Consider the following 17,815-nt stretch of genomic DNA (forward strand, 5'->3'; position numbering starts at 1 on the left):
TCTCTCTATGCCATTTAAACTTGCAGTGTGCCTGAAGCACCCCCCTCCCCCGGGGGGAACTCCCATAAACAAAGGACGTGGGATGTTGGTACCCCTTAGAGGTTCTTTTCAATATTTACGACGAGCACCTCTGTCCTTTTTATTTTGGATTGTCCCCCCCCCCCCCCCCCACCCGGCAGTTACCCATTGATCATGATGGCTTCACTACTTTTTGTGTTAGATTAGCTCGAAATCGACGATGACGCTTTCTGCCCCCATCAGGCAATATAGTTAATGTGTAGCCGAATAAACGAAACAAACACGAAATTGAAGTCTTCGTATACCATATCATACATTATATACCATATCATACATTATGCATGGAAGAAACGTCGCTTAATGGGATTGCATAGAGTGCTTTTAAATTCAGCGTCGTAAAACCAAAACCAAAGTAATTACACTAGCCAATCACAAAGGACACAGGCAATCCAGTGAACAATCAATCAATCAGTCAGTCATTGTTTATTTCTTAATGTACATTTTAAAGTTGAACCAGTTGAACCAATCAAAACTCCAAGTATTTGCCTGTACATGTTGTTGACGTAAAGCGCGAGAAAACGAGTACGAGCGAGTCACAATTGGTTTTCGTTTTACTTCTGATTGGGTGAAAAAGTGTCGCGAGCTTTTCAAGCCAATCGTGCTTCGTAGTAATGCAAAACCAATCACTTTTCGACACTTATGTGAAAAGCACTCTAAGACAACAAATTGTATGCTTCCTATTTCCTTCAACGTCTAGGCGTTCAGTGTGCGGAAATCGGTCAAGTAGAAAACGCCAACCCCGTTGTGTTAACTGGAAGAGATGGCAACAAGAATGTCCTTGGAACCCAGGCTACCTTTACGTGTAAAGCAAATTACGCCATGGTGGGAGATGCCGTTAGAACGTGTCAGCAAGATGGAACATGGAGCGGAATACAACCAAGATGCATTGGTATGTTTTGATAGAGGGCAATAGGACCCGTGGTCACACCCTCGGCGGGGGGGGGGGGGGGGGTCACTTAGTTAGACGTTCTCACAACGGGTTGCTCTGGTAAGGAGTTCCCCTAAAATTATGCCTAGCTTCAAACAGGTTTGATAAAATTACACTGTGTTTTTAAAATAAGGGTAAGGGTTAGAATGAGATCTTATGGTTTGTTGCCCGATTATTATCACGCCATACCTAAATGGAAGTCGTCATCATCTTTTCCGATTCTCCATACGCAGATAGAATCATTCACAAAGTGTAGGAACGTTCTTTGGTTAAATTATTCAGATCAAATTTGCGTTTTTCTGTCTGCAATCTTTGAGGGGTGAAAATAAGTGATCGAAAGATCGAAAGCAGCGAGAACTGTCAAACACAAGACTTGGATTGACTGTGATTATCTTCTTTGGCAAAACCGCGATTACCTAGGTCTGACGTTCTCTGATCTAAGGTGGGATATGTGTTCGAATGAATCCCGACCTTACTTCCGGCAAACAAAACTACTACCTGGAGCCCATTAGTCGCAAACGCAGCCGTTATCTGTAGGGAACTAGAAGCCCAGTTCAGTTATTCTGCTCACTCCTTCTGCAATCATAGAATGAAGTTCTGAATAAAGATAATCTGTGTGACTGTGCGAAAACAAAGGAAATTCGACGCACAATATATTGCTTCCTGTTATATTAGCCAGTACCCATTATGTTTGAGTGACTTTTGATGTGTAGGTCAGTTGTGTTACTGAATTTTTGTCTGGCAAGTGTCAGGCGGTGATTGATACCCTCACCTGAACGAATAAAAGCGTATAAACGCAATTGTACACGAAATATAGAGCTATCTTGCCTTAGCTGTTAGACGTAAAAAAAAAAACGTGTCTTGCAAAATTTTAACAAAGAATAACATAGAGAATTTATCTTGCTGATTGCAGCTGCCTTCTGCAGCCCAGTTCCAGTCCCTACTAATGGAGCAGTTCAAGGCTACCGTTATGAACTGGGCGCCACTCTACGAATCACCTGTGACAGAGGCTTCAAACTGGTGCCAGCTAGCTCATCATTCAGAACTTGTATCTCCGATGGCCAAGGAAAAGGGAAATGGTCAGAGGTGGATCCTGCTTGCGACTGTAAGTCTATCGAATATGGGCGTTGTACCGTTTTTAAAAATAGTTTTACGATCAGAGAGAACGGGGAGCTTTTTGATAGTGTAACATGACTAGTAAGATGGCAATCTTTGAAAGTTAAGCTGAAGAGTAATGTAGCCTGTACAACAGGTAAATATAAAGAAGTATAATTAAGGGTTAAAACGGTTAAATGATAGATTTCGAGAAAAGAAACGGTGTGTTTGGGAAAGTACCTCCAACTGAAAACAATGATCGGGATCATGAAACTTTGCACATTCCTAAAACTGAAATTTCATAAGCAAGGTCAGAGTTTGTCTTCTTTAATTTAATTTACTTTAATTTCCTTTTTTCTTGCTATCTATATTTTGTTAGTTTCTTAATTTGTTATTTCGTATAAACAATAGCTTTAAGAGCATACAAGTTGTTTGCTTGTTACATTTTTCTTTTCTGTGCGCAAATGTTTGTGTTATTTGTTTCCAAATAAATCGATCATTTCTTCAATTTACCACATCAGCCGCACCGCTAAATTAGCTTTGTATAGCATTCATGGATGGAATTTACAAATGTGTCTGTTTTTGTTGTTGTTGCTGCTCCTCTACAAGCCTATATGGCTTACAAGGTCGGTGTTTGGCTCCAGTTTCGATAGTATGAAACGGGAAGAACTGTTACTAGTCACCTGAAGAGCATGCTACCCTCCAAGCTTTTTTTGTCAAGTTAAATTAAAAACTCGGACAAGGAGGAGAAGAGGGACCTTAAAGGAAAAGTGCCTTTCCCAAGACTGAACACGATAAAACGATCCCGATTAATTAACCTAACAGCTAGACCAACAGGTCTTCTTTGCAACAGTGTTCGACAGTTACTTCTTCGTACAAAATTATCACGTCATTTTGAGAGTATAGGAAACGAGCAATGGCCGGTTATCTCTATGACACGTGCCTGCAGGGAATCATGGTAGTTGTATTCATCATCTTGGACTGGATATTTGTGTTGATGAATATAACTACCATGATTCCCTGCAGGCACATCTCATAGAGGAAATGGGCCATTTGGAGACCCTATATTGATGTACAGCTCAACCATTGTTTTCGAGACAGAGCCTGTACGTGCCGCCATACGGAGGAAAAATTCATGCTAGAATTGAAAAGCCCTAGGCAATTAGTCGAATAATCATACAAAGCCTTTTCCATGTAAAATTTCAGTGATTGACTGTGGTGATCCAGGACCCCCTTATGGTGGCTACCGTCACATAGCAACCGACACTAAGTACAACTCCACTGTGACATACACATGTAAGCCAGATCATCACCTGGAGGGAGAGGACAGTCAAGTTTGTCAAGCCGATGGACTTTGGAGTGGCTCCAAACCTGTTTGTTTAGGTAACGTAGGAAATTATTTACTTTAACCAAGTCTACCAAGGGGTAATACAGTTGTGTTCCTGACAACTGAGCGTTTTCCAAACTTCCTTTCTTAGCTGACATTTTGAAATACCCTTTTGTCACGGTTGAAGATTGAATTTTTTTTCAGTGAACCATCCATGGTTAAAGCCCATGAAGATCCTATTTTGATGACTTTACATAAGAAAACTAGCCACGTTTCCTGTGTACGGGTGGATTTTCTTCTTGAAACCATCCACTGGCGATTGATAGAAATCTTCGGAATAGAATTTGTTACACCTTGAATTTGAAACCTTTTTTTAAAATTTACAGCAGTTTCAAATATGTGCTAGTTACACCCCTAAACAATACGTTTCTTACACTAGTACAACATTTGAAAAACTTGCCCTTTTGGACACTTACGCTACTTAAAACCTGATGGATTGCGGATTCTTTTAAACCAACAAGAATAGGAATGTATAATAATCGAATTTACTGTTTCTTTTCTCCAATGTCATCAACAGAGCGCTCCTGTGGTAATCCTGGTGTCCCAGACAATGGACAAAAAAGTTCGTCGACCTACCAATATGGCAACTCCGTCACGTTCACTTGTAACGTTGGTTACACCTTGCAGGGATCCAGTGTTCGTACGTGTCAAACTAACGGCCAGTGGACTGGCACACAACCTACATGCCAAAGTAAGTTAAACTTATCTTGCAGTAGCTAACTTTTAGCTTCATTTCTGGCCATTTAATAACATCTCCAAACCAAAATTCTCCTGAAACTCCTATCAGTTTAGCTGCGTACCAGACGCTTTGACGCTCTAGCTAGTTTGCGCTTTGGTCGAGGTTCAAAAACGGCGCGAAACACGTTTTTGTTTGTTGGTTTGTTGAAATTCACGGAAATTTCTCGTTTACCACTTGTCTGAAGGGATAAATCCAGTAAACAGTCCAGTTTCTAATGAAGTCGTGGCTTGATTATTACTCCTTACTTTCTCACTGGCCCTCAATCTGGCGCGGCACAAAGGGAAGATGCTCCTTCCGAAACAAGTACTCATTACAGGCGGGGTTGTTAGCCTCTGACCCAACCCCCACACCTGGAGGGCCCTGGAACTTCTTTGTCTTTCCGGCTTGGGAGGCCCTAGCAGAGGTGTGAAAAACAAACCCACCAGCATAACTCATAGAGTCATTAGGACACACAAGTCATTCAGCCGCGTCAAGGCAACAGTCCCAGTTAGTAAATGGTTTGACTGCTAACAAGCTGCTATAATATTTTTCTAATTATTCCGTTCTTGGGAGAAATGCTATAACGGTAGAATAAGGGGCTTCAGTAAGAACATGTCTGTATTGAATATGTGCGGCATTTGTTTATAATTTGTTTTTAGTTGTAAGCTGTGGCGACCCGGGTACACCGACTAATGGTGTCAGATATGGAAATACGTTTACCTACCAGAGCACAGTAGTGTTGGAATGTGATCCTCAGTACAAACTTACTGGCGACCTTACCAGGATTTGCCAAGCAGATGGCTCATGGTCAGGAGCTCCGCCCACTTGTCAACGTAAGTAATGGCTTAAAATTCATTCGGTCCAAGTCCTGCGATAATTTCACTTCCAAGTGCAAATTTTTATGGTTATACCAGTGCTAAATTAGAAATCGCGAATAGCTGCTTCAGATTGTAACAATTGACTTCGCTAAAATCACTCTTAAAGACATAGCTACTGAAGGAAATAGTCACTATGTACAGTGGAACCCCGCCTTACGGTCACCTCGTTAATACGATGACCTCGTTATTACGGCCACTTTATTTTGTCCCGGCGAAACACTCATACATATTCTTATAAGAAAACTTCACTAATGCGGCCACCCCAATAATGCGTACGGCCAACGGCCACATTCTGAAATCCCAACCTGTATAATCCTTAATAATTTTACCCCTTTTATACGGCCACTCAAACCAGTTATGTTTATCTTTCCATTGTTAATACTTTATACAATGATTCAAGGTTCAATTTTTTACAATTATATCTGCATTCCCGATGCTTAGTAAAGAAGAGTTGCTTAGAAGTGCAATTATCAGTATAATGTGTAAGGTATCTGCTAAGACGTCACTTAATTTAGACCAGTCATGAGGTTTGACTCTACCCTGATAATACGGTCACCTAGTTATTACGACCAAATTTTCATGGCCCGTTGGTGACCGTATTAATAGGGCTCCACTGAATATAACTAGGAAAAGCTATCGCTTTAAATTGGTAAACTAATGACGTTAATAGTGACACCTCGCTAACATAAAAGTCCAGTAAACAGAAATTATGAAGGCGTAAGGACTCCTTTAATTTTCGTACAGACTCCAATTTTACGCCGCTAACAACATTTATCATTATTTCTTTTTTTTATAATCAAATTAAGGCGATTAATTATTTTGCACGTCGGCGCATCCAAAGCCCCTGTCAATGTACCATGTCGGAGAGTCCCTAGTCCAAAGAAAACGTACTGAAAACACCCGACTGTTTTTATAGACACGAGCTGTGGAACATTCCTAAATGGGCCAAGTGGTACGGTGACGTCGACAAACTACCCTGGAAATTACCAAGACAACGAATACTGCACGTGGCAGATACAGGTTCCAGTGAACAAGAAAATCAGACTTGACTTTACCGAATTTAAGACGGAGACTGGTAAAGATTTCGTGCTGATCTACGACACAAGTCAATACGACAGGCCTGTCATCGTATTTGACGGAACAACGTACAAACCGCCACCGTTTACTTCATCCGGGAATGTGCTGCGAGTGAGATTCATCAGTGATGGGGCCACAACTAGGAAAGGATTCAGTTTCAACTACAAGCAAGTCGGTAAATATGACATACATTCATTCAATTTGATTGCTAATTTTTCTTTGTTGTAACAATCACGAGAAGTGTGCTGGGAAAGTGTTATTTGTTCAATCCTGTGAATCTGAGGTCGCCCAGCTAAAGTTTGGCTGTGTGTCTAACGTCAACTCATCGAATACCCTTCTGTGGATTGTATAAACGAGTGCTCGTCCATACGAAAATGGAATATTTTGTTTGTACTGACTCCAGAAAAAATACTGTTTAGCTGTTTAACGGTCACCACTCTGACTAACTGACAAACAATCTTTTATGTGTCATTTCCTAGCGTCAAACTGCGGAGGCGTATACGAAGAAGGAACTGGCACAATAACGTCCCCAGGCTATCCAAGTGGTTATCCGAACAACGTTGACTGCGTGTGGCTGCTGTATCGCGCAGTGGAGTACCCAGACTTCATCTTCACTGATTTCAACACAGAAGATAATTATGACTTGGTGAAGATTACCGCTGGAAGGTAAGCTCTCTTGAAACAAACTTAGCCGTTGTCTATTTTATTTTAACTCACCTTGTCGTCAGTCAGAGCCCTCTGGATCACATGTCTTGAGGCGTGGCAACGGAATATAGTTTACGTTCAAAACTAGGGTTAAAGAGGATAAGCTACTGCTTCCTCTTTTAAAGATATATCAATATAATATTCATGTTATAGTGTCATAGGTTTATACCGTTAATTGGCTCTCAACGTGTTATGTACCGTATAAAGCATATTGCTTGGTGAGACAGCCATGCTAATAATAAGTGCGTTGTTAAAACAGTTAGCTTGACAACTATGAGTTTAACTCAATGCTGGAACGCTATAAGCTATAACATATAGTATCATATCAAAAACCGGGATTTCAGTGTAATCGCGAATGCGAATTTACAACACGATCTTTGAAGGCATAGAACTTTAAGATGATCGCTGAACATTTGAAAATCATTCCACAAACGCGAGTTAGAAACATAAATGACTAGGCTCCATTTGGCGCAAAAATATGCACGGATATTTCTCTATGGACATTATGTGTTCTGAGAAGTGAGCAGTTCTCTGATCGAGAGCGTAGCTCGTCGGAAAACTTCGAGCTTCAAGGAACAGAAAATGTTCAAGGACAAATGTCCGAGTATAGTTTAAAGTTAAATGAGGACTATTGTGTTATTGTCCTTAAGTATTTTTGGCAATGCATCACACATTGGATCTTTTGAAAATTGGGGAATATCAATCGGATATTCCCCAATTTAGCTAGGGCATACTCAGCCACATCACGCTGTTAGACCAATCGCCTGGGAGCAAAACTATTCGACAGAGTATGAGTGCTGTTCAAGAGAATATCAAGACAAGAGAGTAAGTCCCCCATATAGGCCTTATACCTAAGGTAATCCCTCTTAAGCTATTTTTAGACATGTTAGTCAGTTCTTCCAAGGATGTTACGCGTGCGATCGCGCGATGCGTGGACAGCCCAAGCGACTTTCTCGCAACTACCTGAGACGATATGGCGGGAACTGCGAAAATTCATTTTATGTGTTTTGATTTTGAAAAGACGTTTCATAGCATGGATTTTTTCTGCACTCTCAGCTGTCTTTAAGTTCGGCTGGGCTTTCGTTTGATTTTTGCTTGTTTGGCTGTTCATTCTTTTGCCGTTCATTCGACTTTTAGGAGATTAATAAGCAAATTTTTGCGAGATTAGTAGGTCGAAAATTGTTTGTGCAGGGAATGTCTGTGTCTTATTTAAACTCTTATTAAAGCTTCGAAATGTAGTAAAACATAGTGAGAGCCGAAGCTCCTTTACTTCTTTGATATTAAAATGTCAAAGATCAGAAGACATCCCCACAGCGTCAGAGGTTTTGCTTCGCTTTGAAGTGGAACTAAACGAGGCATAAACAAATCCTCCTCGAAAACATCCACGCAACGCGCAAGTAACATCCACGGAAGAATTGGGTACTATGTCTAAAAAGAGGGATTATCTTGGGTAAAAGGCCTATATGTGGGATTCACTCTCTTACCTGGAAGCCCCTGATAGAGAGAGAATGAAGTAGATAAGCGTATTCCTCTTGAATGGCCTAAAAATGTATCAAAAGTACTCTCGGCTCGTGCGCTCGACTCCAGCCCTGGCTGGGGACATTGTGTTGACACTTTACTCTGACACTTTACAGTGCTTCTCTCCACCCAGGTGTATAAATGAGTATTGGTGAATTTAATACTGGGGCAGGGGTAACCCCGCGATGGACTCACTTCCCATCAGAAATATCCTAGTCACTTCATGCAACAGAAACCGGAGATAAGCGCCGGCCTAATCGGCCCTATGGTTTGTTTGCATGCTTATACCATTTGCCGAGTGAGCTGCCAAAAAGTAGCTTTAAACACAAACTGAAACAATTTTTACCTAACCACTCTTAACCTTAGTTGGTAGTAGTATTTTGAAACTTAGTTATTATTATTATTGTTATTATTATTATTATTGTTATTATTATTATTATTATTATTATTATCCTCTCTTGATAGAGAGGCACTGATTAGAGAAACGTTTTATGTAACACTAAGTTTCCGCAGTTGAACAACGCTTAAGGGCTTATGGTACCCTAAAATATGGCGATGTTCATGAAAAATTCAATTTCTTGGAAATACAAGACTTAAGACCCTTGAGAACTTGTCAAAAACATTTTGAAACGATCTTGCAGAATTTTCTTTCCAGATGAGTGTGAAATTTAAGGAAAGTACATAGTGGTATAAGTTTTTTCACGTGGCAACGGCCATAGCAACGACTGTTTACTATAAGAACGTGACCAAAAATATAGATTATTTTTAACTTCTGTGAACGAAACTATTTAGAAAAAAAACTTTTAAGACATGCACAACTCGATTGATATAATTATTTGTGAAAAGCTTTGCCTCAAATTGCCATCACAGGCTCATTCATTTCCCTCATGACAAGGAATATTTCCCACAACTGCGGTAACTTTATACAAAATAGAGCAACCATTGCACCCCCTCCCCCGGGATCCAATCTGCACCCCCCCACTATTTGTGGCTCGTTAAATGCTTAATAGTTCGTGTACCGACTGACTTCGCGCCAACATTTCTACTTTGCAAGGTTTTTAAGTAGAATTCCCGAAACTTGGGCTGATCAAAGACCAATAATGTCGTGATGTCATAAACCAAAAAATTCGTAACATTTTAAGGTCTGTCACGTGACACGAGATGATTTGTCCACTGGGTGTGGTAAAAAATAAGGTTATTTCCAAATAAAGCTGTAAAAAGCACTGAAAATAAGAGTTAACTGTCAAAACTTAGGTTCATTGCACAGAACAAAACAGAAACTTACATGATATGCTTATTTGACAGTCAAATCTTGTTTTGTAAAAGAGCAGGAAGTGTTGGCATCAACACTATAAAACACTACTTCAAAAGGCTGTGGTTGGTTTCCATAGCAACCATTTTGAGTAAAACTCTAGAAATTTAATTTCTCTTCTTGAGTGCAATAGCACACAGTTGATCTTTCTTCACCATATTTAAACAAACTTTTTGGTCCATTTGAGGGTACCATACCACCTTAAACCTGGGCCTGGTTATACAGCTTCTAATGTATCGTCCCTTAATTATATCATATTTTTTCTTTGCAGATTTGGCGAACACCTTTTAACATACGGCTGGGGAGGGGGTTCCCTTCCTACCGCCTCCTTTTATAAGGAGGGGGAGCATTACATGTGGATCCAGTTTACAACCAACGGAGTTAACCCATCAGGCCGTCTCTATACTGGGTGGACTGGGACTTACCAGAAATACTGGCCTTACGTTAGCAGCAAGAAGAAGAAGAGAAGTTTAATGGAAACTCCAGACGCCTGATAGCATCTAATACTTGTATCAGTGAAAAAGTGGGTTTCGTAACACTGTAGTAGATTAAAAGCAAATATTACGCACAACAGTGCAGTAATAAAGTGTCCGACAGAACCACAAAACGTATTGCAGTGCTTTTTTACAGTCGCTTTTTTTTTTCTATATGGACACACTTCCTAACAGTATTTAGGCAAGCGGGGGAGGGGGGAGGGGGAGGAGCCGAAAGTGCCGGGTTGACCCTAACCTTTCATAACATTCCTAGTAGTAAAGCCAAGTGTTCCCTGGGGAATCTCCAGAATTTAGCCATGTTGGATAATCAGCCATTCGCCTCTTGTTTGAAGAACTTATGCTTATTGGCTATTACTGGACATGCCAATCACACGACGTGATTCCTGAAGTTTTGAAATAGCTGCCCATGTATTGCTGACTTTGCGCTAGTGAATAGCGAAAAGTCAGGAGGGTGTCTAGTTTTAATCATGAAGCCAACTTAACCACACGGTAATAAAAATAATTTGATGCTTCTTGGCAAGAAACGTGTTAAAGACGGCATCTACCTGTCAACGGAATCATTCGGAAAACAAATTTAAGGTAATTAAAAACCTCTCAATTATCTGGAAACATTTATAGCGCTAATCCACTGCACTCAGACTTAAAGCAATGGTACTCGCGATAGCTTTTTCGCTGTCAAAACGGCAAAACACTCGGGTTTTTCGCTTTCAACTGACCGCGTTGTTTTTTTTTAACCTTAACAATGTTCACACGGAAATGGTTTCGTTTATAAACGACCTTTCGTTTGAATATTGACCGTCGCTCGCGTTCGCAAAAAATACGACTGTTTTGCAGTCTAGTATTATGCGTGGCATCTTTGGAGACTGACCTCTGGTATCTAACAAACACGGATCTGACAGCGCTCTCTGTATTCAACGGCTGCTTGCTCGTTGTATAATTTCGCTACAACTAACAAATCTTTATGTATTCCCATTTAGTGTCAAAAGAAAGACACTACAGTCGACTCCTGATAACTTTGATACCTCGAACCCTCACTAATTCGAACCTCGCTCTAAGTCGAACCAAAATTGATTTCTCCTAGATTTCCGAAAGTGACCCATTTTTCCAAGTGTGACCCATTTTTCCAAGTGTGACTCTTTTTTTTGAGTGTGACGCGTTTTTCCAAGCGTGACCCTTTTTTCGAAGTGTGACCCATTTTTCCAAGTGTGACCCATTTTTCGAAGTGTGACCCATTTTTGCAAGAGTGAACCATTTTTCCAAGTGTTACCCTTTTTTTCAAGTGTGACCCCCTTTTTTCTAAGTGTGTCCCTTTTTCTACAGTGCTACCTTTTTTCCAAAGTGTGACCCCATTTTTACAAGTGTGACCCATTTTTCCAAGTGTGATATGTTTTTCGAAGGGTGGCCACTTTTCCAAGTGTGACCCATTTTTGCAAGTGTGACTCATTTTCCCAAGTATGATCTTGTTTTCCAAGTGTGACCCATTTTTGTTGAGTTAACATTTTTTCAAGTGTTACCAATTTTTCTAAGTGTGACTCATTTTTCTAATTTTTGTGACCCTTTTTCCCAAGTGTGACCCATTTTTTCAATTTGATCCATTTTTCTAGGGGTGACTCATTTTACCAAGTGTAAATCTTTTTTCCAAGTGTGACCCGTTTTCCCAAGTGTGATCCATTTTTCCAAGTGTGACCAGCTTTTCCACACGTTTTAAGTGACACCTTTTTCCCAGTGTGACCCATTTTTTCAAGTGTGACCCATTTTTTCAAGTGTGAGCCACCTTCTAAGTGTGACCCATTTTTTTAAGTGTTACCTATTTTTCCAATTGTGACCCTTTTTTTCCTTATGTGACCCTTTTTTTCCAGGTGTGACTTATTTTTACAAGTGTGACCCTTTTGTCCAAGTGTGACCCATTTTTCCAGGTGTGATCCATTTTTACAAGAGTGACCGTTTTTAGTCGTGATCCATTTTTACAAGAGTGACCGTTTTTAGCCGTGGATACGCGGGGCGTAGAAACGACTATTGATATAGGGCAGGATATGCAAATATGTCACTCACTTAGATGTAAACTTTTGGCATGGAGAGCCTGGGTACGAGTTTCTCGAAGACCTCCAAAGTTGAGAGCGGCCATTTTAGTTCATGTGTAAATATGTGTCATTTTGCCTATGGGTTTTTGCTCACACGTAGATGAAAGCTGAGAGAGGTATTTATGACTGTGCTCATGTATAGGTCACAACAGCGTGGCCGGAGAGGTCAAAGTTGATACAAGTCAAGCTCAGCAAAAAAGATCGTGTTTACTATATGTGGATATAATTAGACTCATAACTTTTTTCTTGGCTAGGGAATTTGATGGTAGAGACCAAGGTAAGCCTAAGTTCTTGTTAAGCTTTGGCTTTATTTACTTTTTTCTGTTCACATTGAAATTCTGGTGGTGCTCATAACCTAAGTTCAAAACCGGTGATTTAATTTGTATTTTAAAATAAGCTTACTTCAAGCGAAAAATTCAAATTGCTTTATCTTTTAATTTTGTTGTTCTTCACCGTAGATGTCTTCTGTATTCTATGCAGAGTGAACTTTTCTTCATGAATTGTCTACAAGTCAGCATCCAAGATCGAGTAAATAGCTAGTAAGATGCCCTAAACTTTGAGTGATGGATAGACAAATTAACATCCAAGAGACTGACTAGTGTGTAGATCTACTTTTTGCGAGAGAGATTTACTCTCCAATCATGTGGAACACAAGCTATGTCAAACAGGCAATGTGGCTGGTGATGTATGTATAATTTTATTTTTCTTCTAGAAGCGAGATATGTGAGTAATAGACCTATTTTGGACTGGGCGGTTTGTTGCCTCATTTCAGACCATGTGATGATACTCTTAAGAATTCTGTATTTTTCAAAGACCCACTTTTCCAAGTGTGAACCATTTTTCCAAGTGTGAGACCTTTTTATCCAAGGGTGACCCATTTTTCCAAGTGTGACCCACTTTTCTAAGTGGGACCCATTTTTCCAATGTTACCTATTTTTCCAAGTGTGACCCATTTTTCCTAGTGTAACTCTTTTTTTCAAGAGTGATCCTTTTTTTCAAGTGTAACCCATTTTTTCAAGCGGGAACAATTTTAACAAATGTGAACTATTTTTACTAATGTGACCCTTTTTTCCAAGTGTAACTGTTTTTCCCAAGAGTGATTCATTTTTAAAGGTGTAACCCTTTTTTGCAAGTAAGATCCATTTTTGGAATTGTAAACCCCTTCTTCCAAGTATGACCTTATTTTCTAAGTGTAACCCATTTTTCCAATTGTTACCCATTTTTCGGAGTGTGACACTTTTTAAGCAATGACGTATTGTGTGACGTCATCGCTTTATGCTGGCATGCATGCATTCCTTTGGATAGTGATTTCGTATAGTTTGTCGCGCTTATGTCCGTGCGCTCATGTCGCGCACTTTTTGTCCCCCCGTGGAAGCGAAATGCACTCTGGGAGTTCCTTTGCTGCTTTCCTTTGCTGTTTGTAGTTTTAGCGGAGTGCTTTTAATTGGAGCTTTTAAAAGAAGATTTAGGGGTGGATTTTTGTTTAAACAGTATCGGATAAATTTGCGATCACGGGCAAACTCATAACATGAACCTATCCTCCATACATACAAGTTTAGATAGACAAGTAAGTTGCACAGGCGATAGGTGAAGGCTTTACGGCTTTCCTTTGCTGTTTGTAGGATCAGCAGACTGCTTTTAATCGATATGACAAGTATACAGTTAAAACAACAAATTAATTTCCGGTGAGGTAATTAGTGCTGCCAAATACTTTTAAAGATAATAAACAACATTCCTTTGCGGGTTTCCTTTGCGGCTGTCCTTTGCTGTTTGTAGGATCAGCGGAGTGCTTTTAATTTTAGCATTTAAACGAAGATTTGGGGGTTGATTTTGGTTTATACAGTGTTGGACAAATTTGCGCTCATTAGGAAACTCCTAATAAGAACATATCGTTCATACATACAAATTTAGATAGACAAGCAAGTCGCACACGCGATAGCTGAAGGGTCTACATAAAATTTACGGATTGGTAGTGCAGTTGTACTTTTGCCAGTCTTGAAGTGAATTGAATGAGCATTGTATGAGCACTGAAATATACATTTTACAGTAATGATAATGAAGTCAGGGTACGATTTATTTGCAGTTTTCAGTTTTTTATGAAGTTTTGGAAATGCGCTGTTTTATATTTTCTGTCAACGAAAGAGTGGTTCTGATTAAACAATTGATAATAGTTTTGTCAGGGTAAAGACAATACGAATGTTCATTGATGACAAGTATACGGTTAACAACAAATTAATTTTCTGTGAGGAAATAAGCGTTACCAAATATCTTTAAAGATAATAAGGTGTCGATTTCAGAGAGAGAAACTTGTACTCAGTTTGCGGCTTTCCTTTGCTGTTTGTAGAATCAGCGGAGTGCTTTTAATTTCAGCTTTTAATCGAAGATTTGGGGGTGGATTTTGGTTTATACAGTGTCAGATAAATTTGCGCTCACGGGCAAACTCATAATAACATATCTTCGATACATACAATTTTAGATAGACAAGCGCGTCGCACACGCGATATGACAAGTCAAGAGAAAATGATTTTCTCTTGGACAAGTATATGGTTAAAACAACAAATTAATTTCCGGTGAGGTAATTAGCTTTGCCAAATATCTTTAAAGATAATAAGGTGTTGATTTCAGAGAGAGGAACTTTTCAGCAGAGTGCTTTTTATTTGGGTTGGTACATTTCGCTGACCCCTAGCACATGGACTAAAAAGATGGACCTGGTACATGAATTACTTGAATGAACCACCAATGGACTACCCTAAATGTAAACCCCTAAAATTTGTAACCCAAAAGTTTAACAATCAGTTTGTCTGCTCATTTTCCAATCTTCTAGGAACAATTTTTAAACGTCATCGCTTCTGCATGCATTGCGTGCCGTTTATTTCCAAATGCGACCCATTTTTTTTAACTGTGACCCTTTTTTCCAAGTTTGACCCATTTTTCCAAATGTGACCCATTTTTCCAAGTGTGACCGCCCATTTCTCCAAGTGTGACTCTTTTTTCAAGTGTGACCCATTTTTCCAATTGTTGCTTATTTTTTCTAATTTTCGAAGTGTGACCCCTTTCTTCCAAGTCTGACCCATTTTTCCAAATGCGACCCATTTTTTCAAGTGTGACCCATTTTTCCAAGTTAAGTGTTACCCATTTTGCCAAGTGCTGTTCATTTATATTAATGTGACCCTTTTTTCCAAACGTGACCCATTTTCCAAGTGTGACCCATTTCTCCAAGTGTGACTGTTTTTCTCAAGTGTGACCCCCTCATTTTCCAAACGTGACCAATTTTTTTAAGTGTGATCTTTTTACCAAGTGTGACCAAGTTTTCTATGTGTGAGCCACTTTTCCAAATGTGACGTATTTTTCCAAGTGTGACCCATTTTCCCGAGTTAGACCCTTTTTTTTCAAGTGTGATCCACGTTTCCAAGTATGACCCATTTTTCCAATTGTTACCTACTTTTTCTAATGGTGACCCACTTTTCCAAGTGTGAACCAGCTTTCCAAGTGTGAGACCTTTTTATCCAAGAGTGACCCATTTTTCCAAGTTTGACCCACTTTTCTAAGTGGGACCCATTTTTCCAATGTTACCTATTTTTCCAAGTGTGACCCATTTTTCCAATTGTTACCCATTTTTTAAGTGTGACTAACTATTCCAGGTTGACCCATTTTTCCAAATGTGACCCCTTTATTCCAAATGTGACTAATTTTTTCAATTGTGACCTTTTTCCAAGTGTGACCCATTTTTCCAAATACGACCAATTTCTTCAAGTGTGACCTTTTTCCACGTGTGACCCATTTTGCCAAGTGTGACTTTTTTCCCAAGTGTAAAAACACTTTTCTTAGAGTGACCTATTTTTTTTAAATGTGACCAATTTTTCCAAATCTGAACCATTTTTTTCAAGTCTGAACACTTTTTCCAAGTGTGACCCTGTTTTGGAATTGAGAACTCCTTCTTTCCAAGTATGGCCCATTTTTTCAAAGGTGACCTTTTTTTTTCTAATTTTGACTTATTTCTCCAAGTTTTACCTATTTTTCTAAGTGTGACCCAGCATTCCGAGTCTGATCCATTTTTCCAAGTGTGACCCACTTATCTAATTGTGACCCAATTTCCCAAGTGTAATTGTTTTTTCGAAGGGTGACCCATTTTTGCTGAGTGTGACTCTGTTTTCCGAGTGTGACCTCTCGTTCCAAGTTTCACTCATTTTTCCAAGTGTAGCTCTTTTTTCCAATTGTGATCCGGTTTTGCAAATGTGACCCACTTATCTAAATGTGACCCATTTTCGAAGTGTAACTGTTTTTTCCAGGTGCGATCCATTTTTACAAGTGTATCACTTTTTTCCAGGTTTGACCCATTTTTCCAAGTGTGACCTATTTTAGGAAGTGTGAACCCCTTTTTTCCAAAAGTGACCCATTTTTCTAAGTTTGGCCCATTTTTTTAATTGTTACCTGTTTTTGTAAGCTTGACCCACTTTTCGAAGTGTGACCCATTTTTTCAAGTGTGACCCACTTTTCCATATGTGACAAATTTTCCAAGTGTGACCCTTTTTTGCCAAGTGTGACCAGTTTTTCCAAATTTGAGCTATTTTTACAGATGTGACCCATTTTTTCAAATGCGACCCTTTTTTTCCAAGTGTGACACCCGTTTCTAAGTTTGACCCATTTTTCCAAGTGTGACTCTCTTCCAAATGTGACCTTTTTTTCAAAGTGTGACCGATTTTTGCAAGTGTGATCCATTTTTCTAAGCGTGACCCTTTTTTCTTCTGTATGACCAACCACTTTAATCCGCACTAATTTCAACGCTTTCAGTTTTCATAGCATAGTTGAAATGACTCGCAGCTGATTTGTTTTCAGCAGCAAAACATACAGCCATAGGCAGCTTCGTCGTTACCTCCGAATCTAGAGCAGCCTTCTGTTTCGCAAAAGAGACATTCTTGGGAGAGAAAACGTCTAAAAAGAAAAAGTCTAGCCAAAGGGAGCGATGATGCTTTGACGATGAGAAAGTGCTTTTCAGCTTTGGGCCGATAAATATAATACAATAATTATCATCAGTATGGTATCGTATATCTTTTATGTCGCAAACGTGCGACCCCAGTAACACTCTGGATGTAAATGCCCTGACAAACTTGTGTGACAAAAACAAAAAAGTCCACAGTGCGAACCATGCCTTACGTTTGAGCATCCGTTTGCTTGTTTATTTTCCAATTTTCTGGACAGAATTTTAGAAATGGCCGTTGAATGTCATCGCGTCTGCATGCATTGCGTGCCGTTTATTCTAATTGTGACCTTCGTTTCCAGGTGTGAGCCATTTTTCTAAGTGTGACCCATTTTTTCCAAGTGTGACTCTTCTTTTCAAGTGTGACCCATTTTCACCTTTTTCAATCTATTGACACTAGTTTAAAGTTTTAGGGTTTTTTCTGTTCTGGTCATGTGACTGGCCAAATATGACCGTGTTTTGAAACTTTTGAGGGACTCTTCAATGGAACAAACCTACGCGAAAAGCTTATCCTTAGGAGGTCTGGTTTTCAAAATATGTTTCTTCACCAGTGTTCAGATTACTGC

At 39.6% G+C, this 17,815-nt stretch overlaps 1 protein-coding gene across 1 annotated transcript in view; it reads left to right on the forward strand.

The window, feature by feature from the left end:
• LOC110065306 (sushi, von Willebrand factor type A, EGF and pentraxin domain-containing protein 1-like) overlaps positions 1-10,303 on the forward strand; it is a 46,490-nt gene extending 36,187 nt beyond the window's left edge. The window contains exons 27-34 of the mRNA XM_020772434.2: positions 776-967; positions 1,920-2,111; positions 3,308-3,484; positions 4,006-4,179; positions 4,866-5,039; positions 6,001-6,336; positions 6,641-6,827; positions 9,968-10,303. Coding sequence (XP_020628093.1) covers positions 776-967; positions 1,920-2,111; positions 3,308-3,484; positions 4,006-4,179; positions 4,866-5,039; positions 6,001-6,336; positions 6,641-6,827; positions 9,968-10,190 — 1,655 coding nt within the window. The 3' untranslated portion in view covers positions 10,191-10,303. The remainder of the gene's footprint in view (positions 1-775; positions 968-1,919; positions 2,112-3,307; positions 3,485-4,005; positions 4,180-4,865; positions 5,040-6,000; positions 6,337-6,640; positions 6,828-9,967) is intronic.
• Positions 10,304-17,815: the final 7,512 nt, after the last annotated feature.

Source organism: Orbicella faveolata, unplaced genomic scaffold (assembly GCF_042242905.1).
Source record: "Orbicella faveolata isolate gen_17 unplaced genomic scaffold, um_ofav_v1 contig_35, whole genome shotgun sequence".
NCBI lineage: Eukaryota > Metazoa > Cnidaria > Anthozoa > Scleractinia > Merulinidae > Orbicella > Orbicella faveolata.